The sequence below is a fragment of the Gopherus flavomarginatus genome, chromosome 24 (assembly GCF_025201925.1).
Source record: "Gopherus flavomarginatus isolate rGopFla2 chromosome 24, rGopFla2.mat.asm, whole genome shotgun sequence".
Lineage (NCBI taxonomy): Eukaryota > Metazoa > Chordata > Testudines > Testudinidae > Gopherus > Gopherus flavomarginatus.
This window is the reverse complement of record NC_066640.1, coordinates 16,953,229-16,979,362: the sequence shown is the minus strand read 5'-3', so window position 1 is coordinate 16,979,362 and position 26,134 is coordinate 16,953,229. Positions and strand designations below refer to the sequence as shown.

Sequence of the window (26,134 nt, the reverse complement as noted above, 5' to 3'; positions counted from 1 at the left end):
ATGCACCATTGCCCATGTTCTATGCAAGGAGAAAGTACAAGGAGAGAGACACAGACAGACATACGAAAGACCAACTCAGCATCTGTACCCACCTTCCTGGTTCCAGGCCACTGCTCAGAAGAACCCGCTCCTCTCTGTCCTGGAAGATCAGAAAATTCTCCTCCCGAACCCAGAATAAAGAAGTAAACTTTTATGAGAAACCAAACCCACCTAAAAGGAAGCAGCCATCTGTACTCAGCCTCTGCCCTGAATTTATCTTTGGCTTTAGTCGTGCAGCTAGAAGTTGTGAAGTGTAGTTATGCGGGAGACACAAAGCGGAGGAGTGTTCATATCTGCTTGGAAGGATGCCCAGGCAGCTCAGGTCCACCTCTGCCAGTATCTCCTTGGGCAAGGTGTCCTGGACAATTCCTCTGCAAACTAATAAAGCCAAGCAAGAACTATCACTATGCAGAGCTCTATTAATGCCCTCATCCCTGCCTCCCACTCCCATTCCATCTACAGGAGCCCCACTCGATTAACAGAGATGGAGTTAACACCGACAGAAACTGCTCCACTATCCACTACCCTGCATGATTTTCGTCCTCTCCTACTTCTTCAACCTGAGGACTGTTCATGTCTGCTTAGGAGGACGTCCAAGCTGCTCAGGTCCACGTCTGCCAGTTTCTCCTCTGGCTGGGGCTCCTGGACGTTTCCTCTGTAAGAACAGCTGCAAAAGCCAAGCATGAGCCATCAGTACACAAAGCTCTGTTGGTGCGTGAAATCTCACCCCCATCCCTGCCTCCCTCTCCCATCCCATCCACATCACCCCACCCCTTGAACAGAGACTGAGTGATAATTTCTCGTGGAGCAACAGTGACACCAGATGCCCCATCCGGGTAATACAAAAGCATTTCCCTTAGGGAGCAACAGGGACACTAGGTGGCCACTGAGTGCAATTACACAGAATATTTCCGTAATGGAGCAGGAGTGATACTGGGTGGCCACTCGGAGTAACGCACTGAGTATTATCCCCATGGAGCAAAAGTGTCACTGAGTGGCCAATCCAGGTAATGAACAGAGCGTTTCCCTCAAGGAGAAACAGTGACAACTGATGGCCACTCGGGTTAATGCACAAAGCATTTCCCTCATGGATGAACAGTGATAATGTGTTGCCACCTGCGGTACTCACACAGCAATTCCTTAAGCAGCAGCAGTGACACTGGGCAGCCATTTGGGGAAATGCACAGAACATTTCTCTCCTGGAGCAACAGTGACTCTTCGTGGCCACTCGGGGTAAATGAATTCATGTGGTGTTAAATACTAACACTACAATCCATTTGAAATCTTCCATTCAAAGTTGCAAAACCAAACAACATGTTTGCCAGACACAGGTAACTAGTGTTGTTTAACTTTGGTATTGAGCATTTAACCCTTAAGGTAACACAATGCTTTACAAAATGTAAACTGTTTTAAAATCTTTTCCCATTCTCCTGGCTTTCACTGCCCTGCTGCAGCCACGACTTTGCGTTTTATTTAAATCTGGTTTTGGGAACAAAATAGCAGATAAGAACTATAATAAAAGAGAGAAAGACCATGCCCCACACTGAGCCTTCAGGTGGCTCTGTGTAACCAAACTGTCAGCAAGCAAATCTACGCTGGTAATTAAGCTTAGGGGTTCTCATGCAGGTCCCCACATCTGTAACCTAAAGTTCAGAGTGGGGAAGGAACCTTGACAAGAGCAACAGTAGAAACCGAGGCTCTAAAAAATAATAAAAGTAAAAAAATCAAGAATTTTGCAACTAACATCTATGGCGGATAGATGGCTCAAACAGCACGCCACCATACTGGCCCGACCAGTAATGGAAAAAACAGGGAACGTAGAAGAGGCAACCCGGGCAGACATGCACTGGAAAGCCCAAGCTCTTTTAGCAGGATAACAGGTGGCCCAGAGTCACGATAGGCTCGAGCAAATATAGCAGGAAAATAAAACATTGCAAACAGCTGCAAGCAACCTACAAAAAATACATGTGCCGTCCCGTTATAAATACTGGTGGTGAAGAGGAGGCTTCAGGTAGCTCCCCTGTGCCTGAAGAATGGGGACAGAAAGGGAAAAAGGGGGCCCTAGCAAAATGAAAAGATGAAATGGGGTCCACTGCATTGCAATCACCACCTTATGAAAACAGCCAGGTTCCAGTTAAACTGAGACCGAAGCTGGTGCCTGTCAGAACGGGACGAGCAAGTGCATGGCAGGAAAGAGTAGCACACAATACTCTCACTGAACTGGTAAATCAGATGAAGGAAAATATAGAACAGTTCACAGAGCACATTAGGAGCTAGGAGCTGCAACTCGACCACAGAGGAGTGAATAAAAAAGAATTTCACAGTAAAATACCCAAAATTAAGTGGATTAACACCTAGAATTGACGCATCAACACATGGAGTTGCCCAAAAAGAGTTAACTGCAGCAAAAAAAGGGCACTCCCACCATCCATCTGGCACGCACACAAAAGCAACAGACACTGGGGTAACAAATTCGGTTTTACAAGAGCAGGTAACTACTCCAACTCTCCTCTCAAAGCCAGAATAAAAATCAGGGTGCAGTTCCCTACAGTGTCGGTTCCCAAATGCTTTGACCCACAGAACCACACTCTGCACTCATATTTAATAATAGAACTTCTCAAATGTGTGTACATACGAGTTACGTTTTTATGTGCCTCCTCACTTTGCTAAATGCACTGCTGCCTGTACTTTCAAGTACCTTGATGGCGTTAATCTCTCTTGGCTCAGGTCTCACTACCTTCCTAGGTTGCTCTCCAACCCCCCCCTTCTCCCGCCTCTCCTCACTTCAGCTCTTGGTTTTAAAAGTTGTACTTTTTACAGAAGCCTCCAAAGGATGAAGCAACTAAAAAAAGAACAAAACAAAAAGAAAACAAGGTAAAACCTTTACTTTAAATAAATCCAGTGAATTTATTATTTTAACCCTTCAGGAATGCAACCGCTGGAATTATTCCTACCTTTCTTGAAGATATAGTTGGCAAGCAACAGAAATGCAGACTCTGCTTCTAATCCTAACCCCATGCACTAATATAGCAGAGTTTTAAAATAATGTTAAATATAAAGTAATGCAAAATTCCTTGCTACCAAATTAATACAATACATTTGCCATATATTAATATCTTTTTATCAATTTATATTACAAGTTTTAAATAAGGTAATAATTTGTTTACTCAAATGTTTAACCATTTTTATTTTTGTTTACCTAATTTTGTATAGTTATGAATAGAATTCTGGTGCCATTTGTTTTTAATTATAAGTTTGTCCTATATGTCACGTGTGTTGTCTTATGGTGTATGTCATGTGACTATTTTTTATTATTTTTATTTTGTTGCAACAAAATTCAATTTAATCCCTTTTTTAAAAATATATGTATATGTGGTACCACACTATTTTAAAATCATGGTTGTAGTATAATCATAATATTATTAACACCAATTTTTTATGCAAAGTTCAAAAAGGCTTCAGTTACAAATATATGTACATATATTTATGCCTCAAGAAATAATGCAATCGCAAACAAAAAGGATTCTCCTTTTGAAAACACTTTTGGTTTTTAAGTATGTTTTATTGTTATTCAAAGAAAAAAGATAAGGGGAAACCTCAACATTGACATTTTGTGAATATTATCTTTACCTTAATTTCTTGTTTTATAAACTTGTTTGTACTTTTAAATATAGCTATAAGAATGTGATAGCAAAAAATTTATGAATAAAGCTAACCAAACAATGTCAACAGGTCTCCACGTTTTCAACAAGCTTCCGCTTTTGACTCCCAAACACAAAGCATCAAAGATTAATACCTTCAAAGTATTTGCATGAACCTGTATTTAAAATTTTATTTTGGTTTAATTTGATACGCTTTTCTTTTGTTATGGTATGTTAATGGGAAGTAGTAGTGGTTAAAGTTTGTGCTTCTAAACAATTAACAAAAATGAAGTTGGTATCACAAGCAAATTAACTCTAAAAAAACTTGTTAAAATGATGTTACTAACTCTTTTCCTGAAAACAAAGTGTTCAGCAAGTGAAAGCGACAAACCTTCTCGTGGAAGGTTGTGAGCATTTATTTTAGCCATTAAGCATTACGTTTACTATGAAATATTAGTAATGCACCTCAAAGGAAAATGAATGTCTAGACAACAATTGCAAAAGTACACCTTGCGTTATAAAAGACTCGGTCCCTATTACATTGTTCTAAATACACAGTTTAAATCAGTTTGTTTACAATGTAGTAAGTTTGGGTTACTGAAAACAAAAAAGGAAAAACAAACTTGTTAGTGAACATAGTAAAAAGTTTAAGTTGCATCCCACAGACCAAAGCCACCAGAAAATATCATACCCTGAAGAAACCAACGGATATCAGTATACAGTGAAGAAACCCCCAAAGCATCAAGAAAAGAAAAATGAAGTGCTTTATAAATAAGAGACTGGTCAAATACACCTCTACCTGCCATATATGGACCATTAAGTTAACCATCAGCTAAAAACCATTAGCTGGACCAAGATAAACCGTCATTTAATTTCAACTTGGTTACTGTGTAAAAACTGTATTGTTGCTGTATTACTGTATTATCATTGTACTGTGTATTATTGCTTTACAACATTACAAGCAGTTTACCTTGCTAAACTGTTTAGCCAACACACAGCTAAAACTTAAACAAACAGCAGCAAACATCATGAAGGCAAGGAAGAAACAAACTGGTAAACAAACAAAAGTTATATAGTAATTGCAAATTGGGTGAACAAATTGCCTGTTAGTACGAGTCATAATTTGGGTCAGTGACACGACATCCTAAACTGAGGCACACATTATTCAAAACAATCTTGTTCAGTGTCTGGCTACCAATATTAAATCCTGACAACAATATTTGATAACCTACTGAATGGACAGTAACCAATTTATCTGGGAGACAGCAGCCGTACGAAGCAACTGGATCTACATCAACTCCTGGTGTAGCACAGAGCAGTTTGAGCAATGGAGCAGAGAAGCTCTGCTCCCGTTTCCTGCCCAGTGAAGCTTTCTGGAGGGTGACAACAAGCAGGAGGGGTCATTTATAACCTGGATGGGCAGTGCTGTGTAGTAACCAATCACAAGATAGTTATATATAACAGGCCTCAGTGGTAGTGTCACTACTCCAAATTTCTGTTTTACTTCTCACCTACATTATCACAATCCCTCCCCCAGTATTTCAAAACACTCAGCCTACTATTAATACCGAACCAAATGGCAACTGTCATTGCCCTAATAAAAGTGGGTTGCTATCTGCAGTATCAGGGCCAAACTACAACAACAAATTGGGAAAGAATTGTTATGCTTGGATATAAATTGCTTTTCTATGTATACACGCACATTACACATATATGCCTGTATACACTACAAACATATATGTGCCATATCCACATTATTCATAGATATTATTTGGGAGGGCCCCTAATGCTCAGTCATAACGCTACATTCCTCAGTCACAGTCCCAGGCCCAACATTCCCAGGCCCACCATAAGGGACTAAACCAGGGGTTGACAACCTACAGCACACAAGCAGATTTTGAGTAGCAAGCAGCTGCCTGCCACAGTCCCAGCCCCTAGCGTAACTCAGCCCCCTCCCCCCCCCCGCCCACCGTTCTCTCCTGTGGGGGCAGGAGGCAGAAGCTTGGTCCTGCAGCAGTCAAGCTTCCCCCTCCCCCTCTTCTTCCCCCAGCATGGTGCTTTCCTGCCCTGCCCCCTCTCCCTCCCTGCGCCAATCATCTGATGGCCCTTGTGAGGGGCAGGGGGAAGAGCAGCAGCATATGCACAGCTCCTTAGAGGAGACAGAGAGAGGTAGGGATGGAGCCTTGGGGAAGGAGGTGGAAAAGGGCACATCCCTTCCAGCCCCCTGCCATGAGCTGCTCAGGGCAGGGGGCTGGGAGCACCCCCATGAGCCGAGCACCCCAGCCCTCTGCCGTGACCCCCCCACACACACAGCCTTGTGCCCTGACCCCCCACACACACACACAGCCTTCTGCCCTACACCCCCCCATATCTCTGCCCTGACCCTCCCACACACTCAGCATTCTGCCCTACACCCCAGCCCTGACCCCTGAACGCCCCCCAGGTCTGGGGTCCTGGCCACAGGCCCTGCTCAGCCTGCTGCCCACCTAGGTGAACAGAACCCCAGGCTGGCAGTAGGCTGAGCAGGCTGTGGCGTAAGATCAACATTTTAATTTCATTTTAAATGACGCTTAAACATTTTGAAAACCTTGTTTACTTTACATACAATAGTTTAGTTATATAATATAGACTGATAGAAAGAGACCTTCTAAAACCGTTAAAATGTATTACTGGCACACAAAACCTTGAGTGAATAAATGATGACTCGGCACAGCACTTCTGAAAGGTTGCCAACCCCTGGACTAAACAATAATGAGATGATAAATCTATCAGTCATCCGAGGGAATGTGCAGACTGAACGATGGCTGGGCCACGAGTGCATGTGCAGGTGGCAGGTTGGGTGAGGTGAGCGGAGAGCTGGCAAGCCTTGGGAGCAGGTTGGAGGAGGTTGAATGGGTCTCACTGTGGGGCAGGCTGGAATGCACTGAAGGAGATGATGAGGGTCCCAAGGTTGAGGAGAAATGGTTGAAGTGGACTGGGGGAGGGGGTTGGGGAAGAAGGAGAGAGAGGCGCTCAGGGGCCCCATAGATGGAGAGAGGGACTGGGGGGGGAAGTTAGGAACTGGAGGTGGAGATTGAGGAGTGTTCAAGGGAGGAGAAAAGGGGGCTGAAGGGGGATGAACTGGGAGTGCTGAGCAGTCCCTACGGGAGGAGGAATGGGCTGGGGTGCAGGTTGCGGTGAGCTGGGTGGGTGTTGGAGAGAAATGGGGGCTGAGGGGCCCCCACAGAAAGAGGACTAGATGGGAGAAGAATAGGGATGACGGGGCAGATTGGGGTCGGTTCGGGGAGTGGAGGAAAGCAAAACGGGGGCTGAGGAGCCCAATGATTGGAGAGAGGGGCTGGGGGGGTTGGATGGAGAAAGGGGGAGGCTGAGGGGCCCACAACTGAGGGGGTTGGAGGGAGGAGGGTGGGGTCAGTGGCTCGACTGGGGGGGTGGAAAGAGAAGGGGTGGCTGAGGGGCCCAAGAACAGGGGGGGGTTAGAGGAAGGAGAAAGGGGGGCTAAGGAGCCCATGACTGAGGAGGTTGGAGGGAGGAGGGTAGGGTCAGTGGCCCACAACTGAAGGGGTTGGAGGGAGGAGGGTGGGGTCAGTGGCCCACGACTGAAGGGGTTGGAGGGAGAAGGTGGGGGCATGAAGGGCCCACGACCGGGGCAGGGGTTGGAGGGAGGAGAAGAAAGGGACCAAGGGGCCCATGGGGGAGGGGGTTGGAGGGAGAAGGGGGGCTGGAGGCCAGGGACCAGGGGGGGCTGAGCGGCCCGGGGGGGTGGAAGGAGAAAGGGGGGCTGAGGGACACATCAGTGTGGGGGTTGGAGGGTGGACTAAGGGGGGCTGAGGGAGGAGAAAGGGGAGGAGCCCGTAGCTGAGGGGAGGAGGTTTAAGGGGGGGTTGAAGGGAGGAGAAGGGGGGGCCTGGAGGCCCAGAACCGGGGGGATGAGGAGCCTGGGGGTGGGTTGGAGGAAGGAGAAGGGGGGGGTGGAGGCCTAGGACCAGGGGGGGTGAGGAGCCTGGGGGTGGGTTGGAGGAAGGAGAAGGGGGGCTGAGGGGCCCCTGGCTGAAGGTAGGTTTAAGGGGGGGGTTGGAGGGAGAAGGGGAGACCCAAGGGAGCGGTTGGAGGAAGGAGGCCTAGGACCTGGGGGGGGTGAGGAGCCTGGGGGTGGGTTGAGGGAGGAGAAGGGGGGGTAGAGGCCTAGGACCAGGGGGGGTGAGGAGCCTGGGGGTGGGTTGGAGGCCTAGGACCTGGGGGGTGAGGAGCCTGGGGGTGGGTTGAGGGAGGAGAAGGGGGGCTGAGGGGCCCCTGGCTGAAGGTAGGAGGTTTAAGGGGGGTTGGAGGGAGAAGGGGAGACCCGAGGGGGCGGTTGGAGGGAGGAGAAGGGGGAGTGAGGAGCCCGGGGGTGGGTTGGAGGGAGGAAAGGGGGGGCCTGGAGGCCCAGAACCGGGGGGGGGGTGAGGAGCCTGGGGGTGGGTTGAGGGAGGAGAAGGGGGGTAGAGGCCTAGGACCAGGGGGGGGGGTGAGGAGCCCGGGGGTGGGTTGAGGGAGAAGGGGGGCTGATGGGCCCCTGGCTGAAGGTAGGAGGTTTAAGGGGGGTTGGAGGGAGAAGGGGAGACCCGAGGGGGGGGTGGAGGCCCAGAACCGGGGGGGGAGGGGGGAGGAGCCTGGGGGTGGGTTGGAGGAAGGAGAAGGGGGGGTGAGGAGCCCGGGGTGGGTTGAGGGAGGAGAAAGGGGGCTGAGGGGCCCCTGGCTGAAGGTAGGAGGTTTAAGGGGGGTTGGAGGGAGAAGGGGAGACCCGAGGGGGGGTGGAGGAAGGAGAAGTGGGGGGTGGAGGCCCAGAACCGGGGGGGTTTGTGAGGAGCCTGGTGGTGGGTTGAGGGAGAAGGGGGGCTGATGGGCCCCTGGCTGAAGGTAGGAGGTTTAAGGGGGGTTGGAGGGAGAAGGGGAGACCCGAGGGGGGGGTGGAGGCCCAGAACCGGGGGGGAGGGGGGAGGAGCCTGGGGGTGGGTTGGAGGAAGGAGAAGGGGGGGTGGAGGCCTAGGACCGGGGGGGTGAGGAGCCTGGGGGTGGGTTGAGGGAGAAGGGGGGCTGAGGGGCCCCTGGCTGAAGGTAGGAGGTTTAAGGGGGTTGGAGAGAGAAGGGGAGCCCCGGGGGGGGTGGAGGAAGGAGAAAGGGGGGTGGAGGAAGTTGGGAGCCCTGAGTGCTTCACGGTTGTTATACTGGTCGGTGACGTCACTTCCTCTTCCCACCACTCCAGTTTCCGGCCCCGGCCCCGCCCCCTCCTGTCAAGCCGGGGTGGCAGCACGTCTCCCACAAGCCCCTGCGGCGCGACTCCTCACTCTTGCTCCCCCTCCCACTCTCCCCCGGGCAGGCCTTAGCTGGGCCCGTGGTAATGGGGGAGGAGGGGGGAGAGAGGGGGGAGGGGGGACGTGGGGATCAAACCCCAACCACATCCCATCACCCCAGTGACTCTTCCTCACAGCCGAATTACACCCTAATCACATCCCTTTCACACCCCATTACACCTGAATCACACCACAATCACACCCATGAAGGGGATACAGGGAGATGAGATTTGGGAGGAAGAGGGTGGAGGGCAGGTGAGGGATGGGGAGGAGCTGGGGCAAGAGGAGTGAAAGGGATATAGAGAGATGAGGGGATTTGGGAGGAGGAGGAGGAAGGGGGCAGGTGAGGGATGGGGGAGGAGCTGGGGCAGGAGGGGTGAAGGGTATACAGGGATGAGGGGATTTGGGATGAGGAGGAGGGGTGTAGGTGAGGGATGGGGAGGAGCTGGGGCAGGAGGAGTGAAGGGGTGTCATAAACAGATAGCTAAGGGTTAATGTCTCTTTCACCTGAAGCACCTGACCAGAGGACCAATCAGGAAACCGGATTTTTTCAACTTTGGGTGGAGGGATTTGAGTGTCTTTGTCTTTGTTTTCTGGCTGCCTGCTTGCTCTGAGCTTTGGAGAAGTAGTTCTACTTTCTAGTCTTCTGTTTCTAAGTGTAAGGACAAAGAGATCAGATAGTAAGTTCTATGGTTTCTTTTCTTTGGTATTTGCATGAATATAAGTGCTGGAGTGCTTTGATTTGTATTCTTTTTGAATAAGGCTGTTTATTCAATATTCTTTTAAGCAATTGACCCTGTGTTGTATCATCTTAATACAGAGAGAACATTTGTACTTATTTTTCTTTCTTTTTATATAAAGCTTTCTTTTAAGACCTGTTGGAGTTTTTCTTTACTTCAGGGAAATTGAGTCTGTACTCACCAGGGAATTGGTGGGAGGAAGAAAAGGGGAGATCTGTGTGTTGGATTGCTAGCCTGATGTTGCATTCCCTCTGGGGGAATAGGAAAGTACTTTTTGTTTCCAGGATTGGGAACAGAGAGGGGGAGTCTCTCTGTGTAGTTTCACAGAGCTTGTGTCTGTGTATCTCTCCAGGAGCACCTGGAGGGGGGAAGGGAAAAAGGATTATTTCCCTTGGTTGTGAGACTCAAGGGATTTGGGTCTTGGGGTCCCCAGGGAAGGTTTTTCAGAGGGACCAGAGTGCCCCAAAACACTCTAATTTTTTGGGTGGTGGCAGCAGGTACCAGGTCCAAGCTGGTAACTAAGCTTGGAGGTTTTCATGCTAACCCCCATATTTTGGACGCTAAGGTCCAAATCTGGGACTAAGGTTATTACAAGGGGATACAGGGAGATGAGGGGATTTGGGAGGAGGAAGGGGTAGGTGAGGGGTGGGGGACGAGTGAAGGGGATACAGGGAGATGAGGGGATTTGGGAGGAGTGAAGGGGGCAGGTGAGGGCTGGGGGAAGAGCTGGGGCAGGAGGGGTGAAGCGGATATGGGGAGATGAAGGGATTTGGGAGGAGGAGGAGGAGGAGGAGGAAGGGGTAGGTGAGGGGTTGGGGGAGGAGCTGGGGTAGCAGGGGTCAAGGGGATACAGGGAAATGAGGGGATTTGGGATGGGGGGCACATGCCCCTGGGGGCGGGGTTAGGGGGCTTGATTTAGGGGAGAGGGGTGAGGGCCTGGGGGAGGGGAGCAGGGGCTGAAATGGTTTCAGGGGAGGAAATTGAGGCACAGAAACCAGGGAGGGGAAGCAAAGCTTAGGGAGGGAATGGCTGAGGAAACCCCCGTAACCTACTGTCCCCAGTCCCGGCAGGGGTCACCCGTCCCCCTCACTGCACATTTGGCTGCTCCCCTGGCAGCATCGGTCAGCGACGCTCCCTCTGACACTCGCTGTTGCACATACTGAGGGCAGGTCCCAGCTTGTTTCTCACCCCGCACTGGCAGCTCCAAGGTTCTGCCTCCTCCCTCCACAGGGGGAGAAAGCACAAGACCCTCCATCTTCTCCGCCACCCACAAAGGCCAATCAGCCATGGAGGAAAGAGACCCTCCGTCCCTCACCTTCTCCTCAATCCCACCACCGGCTCAGCGCCTGGCCCCTGCTGTGACATCGCAATGCAGACCTGGGGCAAGAGAGTACATGCAAAAATCCTGGGATCGCTCCCCTCCAGCATAGTACATGCGCAGTAGCCTGCCCCCTCTTCCCACACATTTAGTAGTTTGTGATGTAAAAAAAACCTGTTGAGACAGTACAAATGGAGAAACGCATCTTTCTATACGTTATTACAGAGATGAAGGGGCACTGTTAGACAAACGTTCTTTGGAGTTAGAGCTGCTAGAATGCACAGTTCACCACCGCACATTTTCATTTAAAAAAAACCATACCAGCCTATCCCAATACATCCTTACTCCTTAGAGTAGGCTGCCCATGTGATACGCGTGACTGAGATACTGAAGAACTCAGCTTTATATGTAGTTACAATTTTCTGTATTGTTCCCTGGTGAAGGGTTAAAAACCATGTGCATTTTATATAACAACCTGGTATATGGATTGTGCCAGCACTTTTCCAGACCCAAAGTCCAGAGTTTGGTCTGGAAACCAGAGGCCTAAATTCCAAATAATGATTAGCTAAGAGAAAGCTGGGGTAAACAGATCATCATGTTTTGCTAAAATAAGCCTGCTCAGCAAATTGCCAGGTGCTGGAGCTAAGAACTAAAGAACTGCATCTTAATCAAAGTTGCAAATTGAACAAAGGATCCCTGTTCCTATCATGTCAGTCTCTTCTGTAGGGAACGTTCTTCCCACAGATCCAACCTTGAGTTTATGAAAAGTTGGTACATGTCAGTGTAATATATGGCACCCTTCCACCTCCCTTCCCAGGGACCAATGCCCTGCCTTAAAACACAAAGGGGACAGTCTGTATTGTCATATACTTTCACTGTTTCTTTGCTTTAACCCCTTGGAATGTACTTGTTGGACAATCAAAGGAGTTGCTCCGTTCCTATGGACCCCAAATCAGAATTCAACATATATATTTTATACTAACATTTCATCAAAGTATTAATTAAATGTTAACTTGCTAACTTGAGACCATGGGTGGAGACATTATGTAACCTGTTAGCCATTGGCTAATGTGCTATCGTCTTGCTGCAAAACCTATGCCGGGGTGTGGAACTGCCTATCCCGTCACTTTCCCCCGCCCATGGAAAATCCATATATTCTATTGTAATCAATTAACTGATAGTATCTCTGAGCCTAATAAGCCAGGTCACACTCCGTCAGCGCTGTGTGTAATAAACTCCTATGCTTGACCTCTACACGATGAGGATTTAGGTCCTTCACCTGCTATGACTGTTCCGCCTCAACTGTGCTTGTTTCCCCCTCTCTAGAAGGTTAAGGGTTACATCCTCCTCCTTGGCACAAAAGCCTCTTTCACAACCCCCTCAGGAAACAAATCCATGACCCTTTTGCCCAGTTCTTAGTTACTTACTGTGCAATTCTCTTCCTGGATCATCAGAGACAATACGGACCTAAAACAACTGAGCAGCAGCATGATTGAGTGCAGTCACTTCAATTAGTTGCACAACTTGATGAACTAGCCCCTACCCCATTTCCAACTGGAGATTTAACAACAGTTAGTATGTCCAAGACCTTGGAGTGGTCTCTCCTGGTGACTGAACTGAATTTGAAGTTTCTCCATGTTGTCATGGAGGGAGCAGAGAAAAAGCAAACAAGATAAGAAATGACTATTTCACTAAATGGGCATTTTCTCAAAGTCCCCAATAAACCTGAGCCACACTTTGGCAAATAAAATTAATATCTGCTTATGTGACCCAATGTCCTTTAAGAGGGAAAAAACCCACATTACACAAGATACAGCCAGTTTCATAGAAATAGAAATTCCAGAGCAGGTTAAATATGACGACTCAGAATCAGGACAAGAGATTCTCCCATTGCATTCTCCTCTGAGCCGTTCAAACCTCCTGCTCTCATTAGTATCAAGTCATATTATTTACACAAGTTCTAGCATCGTGGTAATGGAAAAAACAAAACAAAACCAACCAGCCAGCCTCTCCATCTGCAAACAAAGTCCTACAATAGGCTTTGCCAACCGTTGGCAAACTGGGATTTCAACTCCAAATGATCTCACTGTATTTGAGGTCCATCCAGGTCTGTGACACTTTCATCTCAGGCCCTAAATTACTGTTTAGGAGCAAAGAAAACAAATTGTGAACCACAAACAGAGGGCTGAGAACCCTGAATGATAGGACACATTGAATGGTGGAACTGTAGAAAGTAGAGAAGATAAATTCTAGCGGGTGTCATGGAGCCACCAGGTGATGCTCTGGAACTGCTCCCTACGAAACCGGTCAGGACTCTGGGGAAGCCTCCTCTCTCTGAGCAGACTGTCTCCAGGGCAAGAAGCTTACGCAGCTTCCACCTTCCTGAGTCTGACTCCAGAGCATTCAGCATCCGCTGCCCCACCGTACACTTCCCACAGCAAGCCCCACACAGGTGGGGTCCTGGGGAAGCCACAGGGTCCTGCAAACCAATTTTGCAGTCAGACGTGACTCTCAGCCAGACAGTAAAACAGAGGTTTATTAGATTACAGGAGCATGGTCTAAAACAGAGCTTGTAGGTACAGAGAATGGGACCCCTCGGCCGGGTCCATTCTGGGGAGGCAGGAAGACCAGAGCCTCGTCTGGTTTCGCTCCATTTCCCCAGCCATCTCCAAACTGAACCTCCCTCCAGCCTCTCACCCAGCCTCTGTCCAGTTTCTCGGGCACAGGTGTCACCTGGCTCCAACCTCCCTCCTGGGTTCTCATGTTACATGCTCAGATAGCTTCCCTCAAGGAAAGTCTCCCATCCCCCATGCAGCCAGTCCCAATAAACCTCCCCTGCTACCTTCCCAGGCCAATACTCCCCACTCCCTGCTGTGCCACAGGCACCCACCCTGTATTCAAAGAAAACATTGAGAACATTCCCACTTCGTCACAGTCACACACCCTTATTCCCACCACCGAGGTATTGGTGCAGCACACAGGGAAACTGAGGAACACGCAGTATTCATGTAAAACTCACATAGGTTCACATACAACATAACAAGGGAAAATCCCCACTTTATCACACCCTCTATCCCCGCGCCTTCTCTGTTATATTTACATTGAGGAAAAAGAGTACAAGACACAACTGCTATTCAGCAGAACCCAGTGCAATCTGGGAACGAGGCAATCTGTCCCTAATGGGGGAACCTGGTGACTAACAATCACTGCAGTGGGAGGAAAAGTATAAACGTGATGCTCCAAAATTGGTTAGACTAGGAAAAGTGATGGAGGTTGTGTCCAGTGGCGAGGGAGCTGAGATGCCACAAATGCTGCCTTAAAGTTCACTACTTTGGAATTAGGAAAAGGGGGGAAAAAAATCTTTCCTGAGTCCTAGACAAGATTTTCATGGTGTTTATCTCCCTTGCACCTTCTCTGGTGATACATAAGAGAAAAGCTGTGATGGAAGGTTTTCCCACACCCATGGCATTCATAGGGTTTCTCCCCTGTGTGGATCCTCTGATGTGTAATAAGGCCAGATTTCCGAGCGAAGGTTTTCCCACACTCCCAGCATCCATAGGGGTTCTCCCCTGTGTGGATTCTCTGATGGCAAGTAAGGTGTGAGCTGTCAATGAAGGTTTTCCCGCACTCACGGCAGTTGTAGGGTTTCTCACCTGTGTGGATCCTCCAATGTTTTATAAGGGCTGAGTGCCAAGAGAAGGTTTTCCCACACTCATACCATTTATAGGGTTTCTCCCTTGTGTGACTCCTCTGATGCGCAATGAGATTTGAATGCTGAGTGAAGGTTTTCCCACAGTCGCAGCATCCATAGGGTTTCTCCCCCGTGTGCATCTTCTGATGGCAAATAAGGTGTGAGCACTGAGCGAAGGTTTTCCCGCACTCACAGCATTCATGGGGTTTCTCCCCTGTGTGGATCCTCTGATGGCGAATAAGAGTTGAGCGCTCAGTGCTGCACTCGCAGCATCCATAGGGTCTCACTCCAGTGCAGATTCTCTGATGGTGTGAGCACCTCCTGAACTTTTTCCCACTCTCAAAGCCCGTGTTATTTCTCTCTCCTGTAAGGATTCTCTGCCAGGCTGTGGCTTCCTTGAGGCCTTTGTGAGTTTCCCGATAGTGAACAGATATTCCAACTTTCTGCACTGGCTGGTTCCCCTGACGCTTCTCTGGCCTGTGCTGCCCCTGAGAGCCTTTTCCCTACTCACAACTCCTGGACACACTCCCTTTGCATCTTTGCAACAACACCCCACGTGCTTCCAGTTGCTCCTCTTCCTGCTGAGGCGTCTGCTCCACAGTCTCTCTCACCATCCCCTCACCTGCTGGGACAGAGAAAGGAAAACCTCAGAAACCGAAAGGGAAAAGAGGGGACAAGCCAAGACAGTAGCTGGAGATGGGGAAATTCAGTCCCTGATTTTTCTCCAACAGTGAGAGACGAGAGGATCAAATCTGCATCCAGTTCCCACTGAAACACTCAGAGAGAAGGGAGTCTGGGGAGAGAACTACTGCCAGGAGTTAGGATGGGTAGGAAGCCAGAAACAGTATCTGCCTTGAGGATAGGACACCTGCTGAGGACCACCCTGAACCCAGAGACCTCACAAGGTCTTTGCTGGGAATCCCAGCTGTTTCCTTCAACAGCTGAGTAGGTTTAATGATCCCTCACTCATGCAGCTGCCTCTCAGGATCTCTCTTTCCTCTGAGCCCTGGAAATCTGGGGCCCACAGCTCTTCCTCTTGTTCCAGCTGGGAGATGACATCAGGTTTGAAAAGTGGGAACACTGCTCAGGGCAAAGACAACCAGTGAGATCAGATAACATGCAAAAGAAGAAGTTACTCAACTTGTGCAGTAACAATGGTTCTTTGAGATGTGTCTCCCTATGGGTGCTCCACTGTAGGTGCTAGCACGTTAAAAATAGTTGTGTAGACCGGTGGCTTTCCACACTACTGTGCCCCTTTCAGGGGTCTGATTTGTCTTGCGTACCTCCGAGTTACACCTCATTTAAAAACTACTTGCTTACAAAATCAGGCCTGGGCACACAGAGACTTGGGCACTGCCAGCCTGTGACAGGCCTGGGCGCACAGAGACTTGGGCACTGCCAGCCTGTGACAGCACCTGCCACACAGAGACTTGGGCAATGCCAGCCTGTGACAGGCCTGGGCACACAGAGACTTGGGCACTGCCAGCCTGCGACAGCACCTGCCACACAGAGACTTGGGCACTGCCAGCCTGCCACAGCACCAGCCACAGAGAGCTACGGCACTGCCAGCCTGCGACAGCCCTGGGCAGAGAGAGCCGGTGGCATTGCGAGCCTGCAACAGCCCTGGGCAGAGAGAGATGGGAGCTGTTAGGGTTATGGGCACTCACTAGCTGCCTTGGGGATGAGGGTGGGAAGGTGGCTATGGGGTTTCACTACCTGTCTGCAGAAAGGCTCATACAGACTGGGTTTGGTAATATCAAATTCAAACATAAAGAAAAAAAGTCACAGGGGTCCTACAATGTAGTAGTATATTTGGGAAGTTGAAAAAGGACAATGTGTGGTGATAGAGACTGACACGATGGCCATCCCTAACTGAAGCTGCTATCCTGACAATCAGAGGCTAAAAGGCCTCTTGCCCCACTGTCTGGATCGCATTGTCACCAGGAAAAGGCAAGTCTACGTGATTGGAGACTCTCTACTGAGAAGAGTAGACAGGCCTGTAACTAGACCGGATCGGGAGAACAGAAGAGTGTGCTGTCTGCCGGGGGCTAAGATACAGGATGTGGACTTGAGCCTGAATACGATCTTAGCGGGAGCGGGAAAAAATCCGTTGATTATCCTTCATGTGGGAACGAACGATACAGCTAGTTACTCGCTGGACTGTATCAAGGAGGACTATTTCAGACTGGGGAAGAGGCTTAAAGACATCGAGGCTCAGGTGATCTTCAGTGGGATTCTGCCGGTTCCTAGAGCGGGGCGACGAAGGAGGGACAAGATTATGGCGATCAACAGATGGCTCAGGGAGTGGTGTTATAAGGAGGGCTTTGGGATGTACGGTCACTGGGACGCGTTTACGGATAGACAACTGTTTGCTCACGATGGACTTCATCTCAGCAAGGAGGGAAATAGGATTCTAGGATGGAGGCTCGCCGACCTCATCAAGAGGGCTTTAAACTAGAAAGTTGGGGGAGATGGTTGGGAAATGTTCGGGAGATCTCCACGCCAGAACATAACCTGGAGAGGGAAGTAAACAAAGTGAGCGGGGATACCCTTGCGGCCCCAAGATTTGATCCAAGGAGGAATAGTGGAGTAGAAACCAGAGTAACGGGTGATGCTGGTGGCAGACAGTCTGTGCACGACGGGGGAAAGAATGTCACTGACGCCAAACGCCGAAAATTAAAAGGTTTGTACACTAACGCGAGGAGCCTAGGTAACAAGATGGAGGAACTGGAGTTACTCGTGCAGGAAGTGAAGCCGGATATTATAGGGATTACCGAAACCTGGTGGAATAGTACTCATGACTGGAGCACGGGTATTGAAGGCTATGTGCTGTTCAGAAAAGACAGGAAGAAAGGCAAAGGTGGGGGAGTAGCCTTGTACATCAATGATGAAATTAAATGTAGCGAAATAAGATGCGATGGAATGGATAAGACGGAGTCCGTCTGGGCAAAAATCACGCTGGGTAAAAAAGCAACTAGAGCTTCCCCTGAGATAGTGCTTGGGGTGTGCTACAGACCGCCGGGATCGGATTGGGATATGGATAGAGACCTCTTTAATGTCTTTAGTGAAGTAAACACAAAGGGGAACTGTGTGATTATGGGGGACTTCAACTTCCCGGATATAGACTGGAGGACGAGTACTTGCACGAATAATAGGGGTCAGATTTTTCTGGATGTGATTGCGGATGGATTTCTTCATCAAGTAGTTGAAGCACCTACTAGAGGGGATGCCATTTTAGACTTGGTGTTGGTGAGCAGTGAGGACCTTGTAGAAGAAATGGTGGTAGGGGACAACCTTGGTTCGAGTGATCATGAGCTGATTCAGTTCAAACTAGATGGAAGGATAAACAAATGTAGATCTGCGATTAGGGTTTTCGACTTCTCGAGGGCTAATTTTAAAGAGTTAAGGAAATTAGTTAGGGAAGTGGATTGGACGGAGGAATTAGTGGATTTAAATGTGGAGGAGGCCTGGAATTACTTTAAGTCGCAGCTGCGGAGACTGTCGGAAGCCTGCATCCCGAGAAAGGGGAAAAGAACCATGGGCGGGAGTTGCAGGCCAAACTGGATGAGCAAGCAACTCAGAGAGGGGATTAGACAAAAGCGGAAAGCTTACAGGGAGTGGAAGGAAGGCAGGATCAGTAAAGAAAGCTACCTTGCTGAGGTCAGAACATGTAGGGATAAGGTGAGGAAGGCTAAAAGCCGCATTGAACTGGAACTTGCAAAGGGAATCAAAACCAATAGTAAAAGGTTCTACAGCCACATAAATAAGAAGAAAACAAAGAAAGAAGAAGTGGGGCCGCTATACACTGAGGATGGAATGGAGGTTAAGGATAACCTAGGCATGGCCCAACATCTAAACAAGTACTTTGCCTCGGTTTTTAATAAGACTAGTGAGGAACCTTGCGATGATGGAGGGATGATAAACGGGAATGTGGATATGGAAGTGGATATTACTGCAACTGAGGTAGAGGCCGTACTTGAACAGCTCGATGGGTCGAAGTCGGAGGGCCCGGACAATCTCCACCCGAGGATATTAAAGGAACTGGCGCGTGAAATTGCGAGCCCGTTAGCGAGAATTTTTAAGCGATCGATAATCTCGGGTGTTGTGCCGTATGACTGGAGGATTGCTAATGTAGTTCCTATTTTTAAGAAAGGGAAAAAGAGTGATCCGGGTAATTATAGGCCTGTTAGCTTGACGTCTGTAGTATGTAAGGTCTTGGAAAAAATTTTAAGAGAGAAAGTAGTTAAGGACATAGAGGTCAATGGTAATTGTGACGAATTGCAACACGGATTTACTAAAGGTAGATCGTGCCAAACCAATCTGATCTCCTTCTTTGAGAAGGTGACGGATTACTTAGATAAAGAAAATGCGGTAGATATAATTTACCTAGATTTCAGTAAGGCGTTCGACACGGTTCCGCACGGGGAGCTGTTAGTTAAATTGGAAAAGCTGGGAGTGAATATGAAAGTTGTAAGGTGGATAAGGAACTGGTTAAAGGGGAGACTCCAGAGGGTCGTATTGAAAGGTGAACTGTCGGACTGGAAGGAGGTCACCAGTGGAGTCCCTCAAGGATCGGTTTTGGGACCGATCTTATTTAACCTTTTTATTACTGACCTTGGCACAAAGAGCGGGAATGTGCTAATAAAGTTCGCGGATGACACGAAGCTGGGGGGTATTGCTAACACGGAGAAGGACAGGGATGCTATTCAAGAAGATCTGAACCACCTTGTAAACTGGAGTAATAGAAATAGGATGAAATACAATAGTGAGAAGTGCAAGGTCATGCATTTAGGAACTAATAAAAAGAATTTTGGATATACGTTGGGGGCGCATCAGTTGGAAGCGACGGAAGAAGAGAAGGACCTTGGGGTACTGGTTGATAGCAGGATGACTATGAGTAGCCAATGTGATACGGCTGTTAAAAAAGCAAATGCGATTTTGGGATGCATCAGGCGGGGTATTTCCTGCAAGGATAAGGAGGTGTTAGTACCGTTGTATACGGCGTTGGTGAGACCCCATCTGGAATACTGTGTGCAGTTCTGGTGTCCCATGTTCAAGAAGGATGAATTCAAACTGGAACAGGTTCAGAGACGGGCTACGAGGATGATCCGAGGAATGGAAAAACTGCCTTATGAAAGGAGACTCAAAGAGCTTGGCTTGTTTAGCCTGGCCAAAAGAAGGCTGAGGGGGGATATGCTCGCCCTATATAAATATATCAAGGGGGTTAACGTTAGGGAGGGAGAGGAATTATTTAAGTTTAGTACTAATGTAACCACGAGGACGAATGGGTATAAACTGGATATTAGGAAGTTTAGGCTTGAAATTAGACGAAGGTTTCTGACCATTAGGGGAGTGAAGTTCTGGAATAGCCTTCCGAGGGAAGTAGTAGGGGCAAAAGACTTTCCTGGCTTTAAGACAAAGCTTGATAAATATATGGAGGGGATGTTATGATAGGATCGTTAATTTGGGCAATTGATCTTGAATTACCACCAGACAGGTCTGCTCAATGGTCTGCGGGGAGATGTTGCATGCGATGGGTACTGAGTTGCTGCGGAGAACTCCTTCTTGGGTGCTGGCTGGTGACTCTTGCCCACATGCTCAGGGTTTAGCTGATCGCCATATTTGGGGTCGGGAAGGAATTTTCCTCCAGGGCGGATTGGCAGGTGCCCTGGAGGTTTTTCGCCTTCCCCTGCAGCGTGGGGCACGGGTCGCTTGCTGGTGGTGTCTCTGCAGCTTGAGGTCTTCAAACCATTTTTGAGGATTTCAAAAACTCAATCCTGGGATAGGGGTTGTATAAAATTGGATGGGTGGGGTTCTGTGGCCTGCCTTGTGCAGGAGGTCAGACTAGATGATCAGATTGGTCCCTTCTGACCTATGAGTCTATGAGTCTATAAAATACAAAAGTGTCACTGCACACCATGAATTGCTGACTTGCTCATTTTTACCATATCATTATAAACTAAATAATTGGAATATAAATATTGTACTTACATTTCAATGTATATTATATAGATCAGTATAAACAAGTCATTGTATGAAATTTTACTCTGTACTGACTTGGCTAGTGATTTTGCTGTAGCACCTCTGGAAGACCTCTGAGTACCCCAGGGGTACACATACCGCTGGTGTAAACACTGCAGCTCAGGCTTAAGAGACTGAGCTCCAGCTCAATCTACAACATATTTGCAGTTACATACAGACCACCAAGGCCAGTCTGGGGACCCAGACTGGGAGGGTCTCTCCCAAAGGCAGCGCAAACATCCCAATACGTGCTACTTACGAGGCTTTGCTGTTTGGAAGGGTGTTCCCCACAGCTCCACCACTCTGAGACCGGGCATTTCGGAGGCAGCACCCTTGTGTGTCATGATGGCACCTCAGTGAGTCTCAATGATTTCAGACTCCTTATAAACACCGTCTCTTCTGGGGTGCTGCAGCCAGTAGGTATTTACAGCCACATGAGAGAGGCTTTGCATTGTCCAGTGTGCTGCATTCATACGCGGACAGTTCTCGTTCGTGTTTGCATGTAAATGGAGACAGGTCTATGCTACTTCAACAGGAATTACACCTCCATCCCAGGAGAGGAATTCACTCCTTCACACCCAGTCAGTAACAAAGCACATTGAGAGGGAAGCTGACCCATGCTTATTTTTCATTAAAAAACCCACTAAATAAAGCCCCCATTCTCCAGAGGGAGACAAGGTCAAAGTGAAGGGCTAGGAGCATGAATCATAAAATAACAGAAACACATGGAGTAAAAGGACCTCAAGGTGTCAGTTAGTCCATCCTCCAGCCGTGAGGCAGGACCAAGTATACACAGACCATCGGTTTAACCTCTTCTTCAAAACCTCCAGTGACCAGGATCCCACAACCTCTCTTGGCCCATATTACACAGGAGGTCAGACTAGATGACCAAATAGTCTCCCTTGGCCTTAAAATGTCTTGATTGACAGAAGGAAGGACTTAGCACATGCCATTGTGCGTTGTGTCCCTCAGATGTGAACACCAGTATTTATTTGCAGGCACTCCATCAGCGTGCACTGTGCCAGCTGTAGCTTTACATGAACAGTGGAGGGACTAGCTTGGCAGAACTGTGACACCGAGAGAGGTGCACATGAAACTGGAAGGAACAGGTATTCCTCATTTCAGTGCAGAGTGGTGCAGGCAGCATCAATAAAGGCGCACAAGGGTGTGTTCTTGCCACAAGGTTTGTCAGCAGGCTGGTGCCATACACGCCTGGGGTCCCTGGGGCTCAGTGAGGGGTAAGTGAAGGCAAGGACTCAGAAGGAATCCTCATTGGAAGGGTAAAGGGGTGGTGACATTATGAAAGTCCAAGATGGATTGTGTGCAGTAGGCTCAGGATCTGAGCGCAGGCCGGGGGGAGGCAGCTTCTGTTCCCTACATCGGACCTAACCCCAAGTTTTGCCTTAGCAAAGAGATGGTGTCAGCATTTGCACTGTCCTGCGCCTGTGCTCTGCTCCCAAAGTGTTCTGTAGAGGGGAGGGCAGAGCACTGGTCTGCGTCTCACTGGCCTCTCGGGGTGTCGCTGAAACAGGGCAACGCCGAGGGTGTATTGTGAACCTTAACTCTTCATTTCCCCTTCTAAGAACTGAGGGGATGGGAATCCTTACCCAGCGAGGTCACGTTCTTGTAGTTCTCCTGCATGACATGTCTGTAAAGGGCTCTCTGAGCGGGGTCCAGCAGAGCCCACTCTTCCCTGGTGAAATACACAACCACCTCCTCGAAAGTCACCGGCCCCTGAAAGAGAAAGAGCCCCCCACTCTGCACCTGCTGCCCAGTGACAACCCCACTGGTCACAGGGGAGAGGGCCAATCACATGGAAGCTCTGGGAGGCAGGCAGGCAGGATCACACTCCCTCCCCATCAGAACAGCCAGGAGGCATCAGGGGGAGGGGGGAAGAGAGAGAGAGAGTGTGCGCCCCTCGCCCCTTCTAGCAGAGAGATGGGAGGGGTCTGAACATTCAACACTCACCTACCTGCCAGAGGCTGATACAGGTGATAGAGCCTCTGGCAGATATCCCAACAGCCTCCCCAGTGCCAGCACTTGGATGGGATGGGATGGGGTGTCTTCTCCAGGCCTCACTGGCGGTTGCCCTCTGGCTAGTAGGTTCAGACTCCAGCATTGGAGGCTGGTACATTTCCCCAGCCCAGTCCAGGGGGAGCTGACAAATTAGGGAATTTCCACCCACAAACCCCATGGGTCTGTTGCTAGAATCTAGGCACCACCATAAACAAATCCCAGCTGGTTTGTCACACCCTCTTCTTCTCCCTTTCTCCACCCTGGGTATTTCCTGCCCCCACCCACCTCCTGACTACCCCCAGAAGCACCCAACTCCTATGTCTTTACTGCCCTTCCGCCGCCAACAGGCCCACTGTGCCAAAGTGAGAATGTTCTTAATGTTGTCTCTGAATATTTTGCGGATGCCTCAGTTTCCCCTATGCCTTTCTTAAGTATCTTGGTGGGGGGACCAGGGTGTGTGATTGTTGTAGAGCCCTAGAGGGCCAGTGTGATGGTGTCTGCACAGAGAATGGCCAACATCCTGTCTCCTGGTAACTGATGGCCTGGGCCCCTCCTCCCCTGCAAGGTGCCAACTGAAGGTGTTGGAGAACAAAGAGATCAGGTGGCCTCCTGGCCCGGGAAATAGACAAAGGCCAGAGCAGGGGCTGTACGGAGTTTCAGTTTCAAGCTGGCTGGGGAAATGGAGGGAGGCCCAGAACTGGGTTCTGGGCTCCCTAACCCTCCCATGATGGACCTGACTTAGGGCTCCTGTTTCCTGTACCTAGAAGCTCTGGTCTGGACCGTGTTCTTGTCGTCTAATAAACCTTCTGTTTTACTGGCTGGCTGAGAGTCACGTCTCACTGCGGAGTTGGGGAGCAGGGCCCTCTGGCTTCCCCAGGACCCCACCTGGGCAGACTCGCTGTGGGAAGCCACCGTGCGGAAGGGGCTGCTGTGAATGCTCGAGGTCAGACCCAGGAAGGTTGAAGCCCTGGTGACAGTCTGCTCAGAGAGAGGAGGCTCCCCCAGAGTCCCGACTGCCCTCGTATGGTGCAGTTCCAGAGCATTACCCGGGAACACCGTGACAACTGACAAATTAGGGAATTGCCACCCACAAATCCCATGGGTCTGTTGCTAGAATCTAGGCCTCACTGTAAACTAATCCCAGCTCGTTTGTCACACCCTCTCCCCATCCCTTTCTCCACCCTGGGTATTTCCTGCCCCCTCTCACCTCCTAACCACCCCCAGAAGTACCCACCTCCTATGGCTTTACTGCCTTTCTGCCACCAACAGGAGCCCACCAGCAACTGCCCGATAATCCCTACCTGAGCTGGCCCCACGGCAGCCATCTCTCTTGCCTGGGAGGATGGGACGTGACACTGCAGCCTGTCAGGGCATGAAGAGGACGTGTCAGAACAGGACAGTCACGTCACATCACAATTCCCCCCGGCTCTTTCCTCGCAGATGGATGTTCTCGACTCTGTCATGCAAATAAGAGAAATATTCAAAACACAATTAGTAATGGGACAGGGGGAAAGACATGGGACTTCAACTACCCAGACACCTGTTAGAAAAGGAATTCAAACAGACACAAAGTGTCCAATGAGCTCTTGGAATGTGTTGGGGACACTAACTGTGTGGCCATGCGGGGAAATACACAGGGTATTTCCTCATGGAGCAACAGTGACTCTGTGTGGCCACATGGGGTAATGCACAGAGCATGTCCTTCATGGCGCAACAGTGACACTGGGTGGAAACATGAGGTAATGAACAGAGAATATCCTTCATGGAGCAACAGTGACACTGTGTGGCCACACGGGGTAATGCACAGAACATTTCCTTCATGAAGTAATAGTGACACTGTGTGGCCACTTGGGGTAATGCACAGAGCATTTCCCTTATGGAGCAACAGTGACACTGGGTGGTAATGTAGGGTGCACAGAGGATTTCCTTCATGGATCAGCAGTGACACTGTGTGGCCATGCAGGGTAATAAAAAGAGCATTTTCTTCATGGAGCAACAGTGACACTGTGTGGCCATGCAGGGTAATGCACAGAGCATTTCCCTCATGGAGTAATAGTGACACTGGGTGGCAACATGGGGCAATGCACAGAAGATTTCCTTCATGAAGCAACAGTGACACTCTGTGGCCATGCAGTGTCATGCACAGAGCTTATCCTTCATGGATCAACACTGACACTGTGTGGCCATTAGGTCTAATGCACAGAGCATTTCCCACATGGAGTAATAGCGGCACTGTGTGGCCACTTGGGGTAATGTACAGAGAATTTCCTTAATGGATCAAGAGTGACATTGGGTGGCCACGCAGGGTAACGCACAAATAATTACCTTCATGGAGCAACAGTGACACTCGGTGGCCATGCGCAGTAATGCAGAGAGCCTTTCCTCCATGGAGCAATAGTGACACTGTGTGGCCACATAGGGTAATGCACAGAGCATTTCCCTAATGAAGCAACAGTGATACTGGGTGGCCACGTGGGGTAATGCATAGAAAATTTCCTACATGGATCAACAGTGACACTGGGTGCCCATGCAGCATAATGCACAGAGCATTCTCTTCATGGAGAAACAGTGATACCTTGTGGCTATGCAGTATAATGCAGAGAGTATTTCTTTAAGGAGCAACAGTGACACGGTGTGGCCACAGGGGGTAATACACAGAGCATTTCCCTCATGGAGTAATAGTGACACTGGGTGGCAACATGGAGTAATGCACAGAAGATTTCTTTCATGAAGCAACAATGACACTCTGTGGCCATGTGTGGAAATGCACAGAGCTTATCCTTCATGGATCAACAGTGACACTGTGTGGCCACGCCAGGTAATGCACAGAGGATTTCCTTCATGTAGCAACAGTGACACTGGGTGGCCACATGGGGTATCGTACAAAGAATTTTATTCATGGAGCAATAGTGACACTTGGTGGCCATGCACGGTAATGCAGAGAGCATTTCCCTCATGAAGCAACATTGAGACTAGGGGGCCATGTGAGGAAATGCACAGAGCATTTCCCTCCTGGAGTAATAGTGACACTAGGTATCCATACTGGTAATGCGTAGAGGATTTCCTTCATGAAGCAACACTGACACTCTGTGGCCACACAGGGTAATGCACAGAGCATTTCCCTCATGAAACAACAGTGACACTGGATGGCAACGCAGGGTAATGCACAGAGGATTTCCTTCATGGATCAGCAGTGACACTGTGTGGCCATGCAGTGTGATGCACAGAGGATTTCTTTAAGGAGCAACAGTGACACTGTGTGGCCATTAGACCTAATTAACAGAGCATTTCCCTCATGGAGTAATAGTGACACTGTGTGGCCACTTGGGATAATG

At 49.2% G+C, this 26,134-nt stretch overlaps 1 protein-coding gene across 3 annotated transcripts; it reads right to left on the bottom strand.

Annotated features, from left to right (window-relative positions):
• Window positions 1-15,070: 15,070 nt before the first annotated feature.
• LOC127040179 (zinc finger protein 620-like) lies at window positions 15,071-24,269 on the bottom strand. 3 transcript variants are annotated; one of them, XR_007771386.1, is made up of 4 exons: window positions 24,034-24,107; window positions 22,391-22,517; window positions 15,729-15,842; window positions 15,071-15,384 (listed from the first exon to the last, which is right to left on the bottom strand). XR_007771386.1 is itself a non-coding variant. In XM_050934028.1 (4 exons), the coding sequence occupies exons 1-4, from the start codon at window positions 24,122-24,124 to the stop codon at window positions 15,266-15,268; spliced, it is 387 nt and encodes a 128-aa protein (XP_050789985.1). In that variant the 5' UTR covers window positions 24,125-24,269; the 3' UTR covers window positions 15,071-15,265. The 3 variants fall into 3 exon arrangements, 2 of the variants coding, with proteins under 2 accessions (XP_050789985.1, XP_050789986.1); XM_050934028.1 differs by having other exon boundaries at window positions 15,071-15,387; window positions 24,101-24,269; XM_050934029.1 differs by having other exon boundaries at window positions 24,101-24,255.
• Between the last annotated feature and the right edge of the window lie 1,865 nt (window positions 24,270-26,134).